The 3,586-nt window shown below is 43.6% G+C and overlaps 2 protein-coding genes across 2 annotated transcripts; one reads left to right on the top strand and one right to left on the bottom strand.

The window, feature by feature from the left end:
* Positions 1-276: 276 nt before the first annotated feature.
* Positions 277-1,617, bottom strand: EMWEY_00038550 (hypothetical protein, conserved; the record flags this gene model as incomplete). The annotated part of the gene is made up of 5 exons (XM_013482348.1): positions 277-371; positions 532-790; positions 978-1,116; positions 1,288-1,373; positions 1,489-1,617. The coding sequence occupies 5 exons, from the start codon at positions 1,615-1,617 to the stop codon at positions 277-279; spliced, it is 708 nt and encodes a 235-aa protein (XP_013337802.1).
* Positions 1,618-2,685: 1,068 nt separating this feature from the next.
* Positions 2,686-3,586, top strand: EMWEY_00038540 (hypothetical protein, conserved; the record flags this gene model as incomplete). The annotated part of the gene is made up of 7 exons (XM_013482347.1): positions 2,686-2,844; positions 2,901-2,922; positions 2,982-3,052; positions 3,109-3,177; positions 3,242-3,268; positions 3,322-3,453; positions 3,509-3,586. The coding sequence occupies 7 exons, from the start codon at positions 2,686-2,688 to the stop codon at positions 3,584-3,586; spliced, it is 558 nt and encodes a 185-aa protein (XP_013337801.1).

Here is a 3,586-nt window from a genome sequence, read left to right as displayed (position 1 = left end):
ATATATATATATATATATATATATATACTGTATATACTATAAACAAATACAGTAATTAATTTAGGGATTAATTATAATTAATGAATAAAAAGAAAGGCAATTAGCCTCTAGTTGGGGAGAAAAAAAGAATTGTTACCAACAGAATGCATGCAACATTTCCTGTTGCTTTCTGTTTCTTATAGATATGCATAACATAAATACATATATATTTATTATCAGCTGCTGATGACATACTGCTGCTGCTGTTGCTGCTGCTGCTGCATATTCTCTTACTTGTTACTTGTTGTTGTTATTAACAAGAGGGAGAGTGTCGTTAGGTTGATTCTCTTGTAGCAACAAAGGAAGGGATGAATCATCTCTCCTTCCTCTTCCTGCATCATATAAGCATCACAACATAATCACCAACACTCCTCCTCATAAGTATATTAAGGGAAACAAACAAAAGGGGAAGGAAGATTGAATAATTTTCTTCCTTTCCCTCCTATATAGGGAACTATACTAAAGAAATTGTACAAAATAACAATAACAGACCTTCTGATCCATGAGTCTTGTCAACTTTATATGTTAGATGAAGAAATCCATAGGCAATGACGGTAAGAAGCCATGGACCAACCGTCATACATAACATAGATAGAGCTATTGCACGAGCATTGCCGAGTTGTATGACTTCTGTTGGTATATTCATTGACACAGATCTCGTCATCTTTATGTAACCAAATACATTTTCACACAAATAACCAACTATTGGAGCTCCAAGTGCTGCAGCACCAACACCCTCTAAGCAAGAAACCTGAACAAAATATCACCAATCACACAGATACACACATTGATGCATAATGCTTCATGAACACTCTTCTTCCTTGACGAATAATACACAAATATGTCCATGCTTACGAATATAACACACTTGAAAACTTAAAACCAGGACTGTTCTTAATACTATGACTCTTGCATACGGAAAATAGTCTTTTTCTCACCAGTGCAAAAGTCGTAGCACGGTGTTCTGGATTAACTATTTCTGTAAGGATAGGACGATTCACCCCGACTCCAGGCCACCCGGCTAAAAAGCCAATCAAGATTGCCAGTAAGACAAATATCCAAACTGAAGTCGCCACTCTTGGCACACAGGTTAACATGACAGTCATGAGCATGCATCGCACTACTATACACACCTGCGCCAGGCACTGTCGACCATGGTTAGGGTATCGCGAATGTACAATGTCTCCTGTGTAACCGATCACGGGTGCGACTATCATTGCTGCAATCCAGCTGGAAGAAACGATAAACGAAGCCCACCAATCCGGAATATTGCAATACTGAAAGTACATTGTAGAGAAATGAATTGCAGACCGAGGAATTCCATTGAGAACTCCCTGAACGCAGAAACAACTTCACGCATTTGGTAAATTATTTACCCAGAAGACGTTTGGATATTAACAATGGATTGTGCGGCACACTCTCGAGTTGCTCCAGAAATTGAGGGCTTACCATGATAAGCATCACCCATACACTTCCGTTTGAGAAGACATACGCGATATCGCGGATTGAATACCAGCGACCTTGTTCTTTCTGTCTCTGCCGCTGGTACGGACAGTCCGGTATACGGCATCCTAGCATAATTCCGACAATTATGGAGAACAGGCCGAAACCAGCTAAAGCATATCTCCAGCCTTCGATACTCAATGCACTTAGGCTGGAGACAGATGTTGTAATTATTAGGGAAACAACTCGGCCAAATGATTGGAAAAAGTGTAAGAGACCAAAACTATGGCCTCGCTCGTTCTCCGGCACTTCCTGCCCTATCACCTTCTGTGAAAGAGGGCCCATAGCAGCCATAAATACTCCAAGGATGCACATTACAGGCAGGGGTTGCCACTTCTGTGTTATATAGAAGAGAGCAGCAGTGCCTACACCCCAACCAATGGCCGACGAAGAAAATATACGTCGGCGTCCGCAGCAGTCGATGACGAAGCCCCATAGGGGACAAGTTAGAACATGAGCAATGCGGGTGGCAGAAGATAGTGTTCCAAGAGACTGAGGAGTAAATCCCATATCTCTTTCAAGAGCTTTGAAGCAAGCAGGGAGGAGTTGGTCGACGGCGCCATGTACACAACCGTAGAGATAAGTCGACCGAACAACTAACTGAGAAGTTGAGTTTAAGACTTTTCCGCCTATTCTTGTCTTGTTGTTAGAAGAAGTAGAGTGTTTGTCTTCTTTTTGTTCATTTTCGTGGAAGGTCGGACGATCGGAATTGCTCCGCAACCGCCCAGGAACTTGCATAGGCGTGTCGACGTCCTCCATGCCTTCACGAGAAATTTCATGGGAAATCTCTTAACGAATACAAGAATATGAAACTAATTCGCTTGTATTCGCCATATACTGGTGGGAAATGTACCACAGGGCCCGGGGTCGAGGAAGCTGCCTCACCGTTCGTCACACCCTAGGGAGTTGAACTCGGTTTCAGACAATTGAAACTTGGTTCGAGAGTGCAATAATTACATCATATTTTTAAAAATGAAGCACAAAAAAGGGGCGACGGCAATGACAGCCCAATGCGAAAGATTGCCTTCGATTCCTGCTGTACGGACACATGGCCTGGTTCAGCTGTGCTGTCGGCAGTCACATGCCAGCCAGAATTGTTCAAGTGGACGGTTCAAAATCTAATCGTTAAACTAATACTGGAAAATGAAACGTTATACATCTTGTCTCGTATTTGCCGCCTGGCTGTGCGTCAGCGCCAATGCTGAGGACGATGGTTATGTCCCACCAGTTCCACTGCACGAAGCCGTGACCACGAAATCAACTGCTACAGACATCAACGACGCCTCTCTAGCCGGAGAGCAAGTAAGGATAAATCGTATAGCAAGAGCACTTGATGCTTACTAATATGATCCTTTCAGGGGAAACCCGCAGAGGAAGTTGGTATGTTCGCTGTCGCATACGAGCTATATAACATTTTGGCTAATACGACGACTCCAAAGCTGACAGTCTGCGCCAGGGAGCATCAACACCCCAGGAGACTGGAGATGGAAGTGCCTTAGCGAAACAAGACGTAAGACTCTTTGGAAGACATTCAAAGCCGATTGGGCGACACATGTGCAATATTAGACTGCGCCCGCTGCACCACAAAGCGACGCTGCGAAGATGAGCGAGATAACTGGATCATCGGATGCTCCAGTAAATAACTAACAGAAGTATATTGTTAAATTATCTTCCTGCCTAACTTGAACTGTTGCATTAGGTGGAAGCATCAAGTGAAGCAGCATCGGTCAGTGCTTTCGGAACGATGTTACAACTGTACCGTTGTCATGCCTCCTTCAGAGTTCCGCTCCAGTTGCCTCACATGTCGAGGAAACAGCTAAAGAAGCAAACGCCACTGAAATGGTGCAGGCCAAAAAACCCTTGGCAATGGACCCAATAGCTGAGATGATGGGAGGAGAATTCAACACTGAAGTAGGCTTAATGAATAAGCAGGGAACTATGAAGAATATTCCATACACACATTCAGGCTAACCAAACAATGGCTGATAGCTTCCTTAACGTTCGCTCTCGCGTTCTGCGCTTGAAGGCAAATCGTGACCTGTAA

Source organism: Eimeria maxima, genomic scaffold (assembly GCF_000499605.1).
Source record: "Eimeria maxima Weybridge genomic scaffold, Emw_scaff596, whole genome shotgun sequence".
NCBI lineage: Eukaryota > Apicomplexa > Conoidasida > Eucoccidiorida > Eimeriidae > Eimeria > Eimeria maxima.
This window is presented reverse-complemented; position numbering and strand designations above follow the sequence as displayed.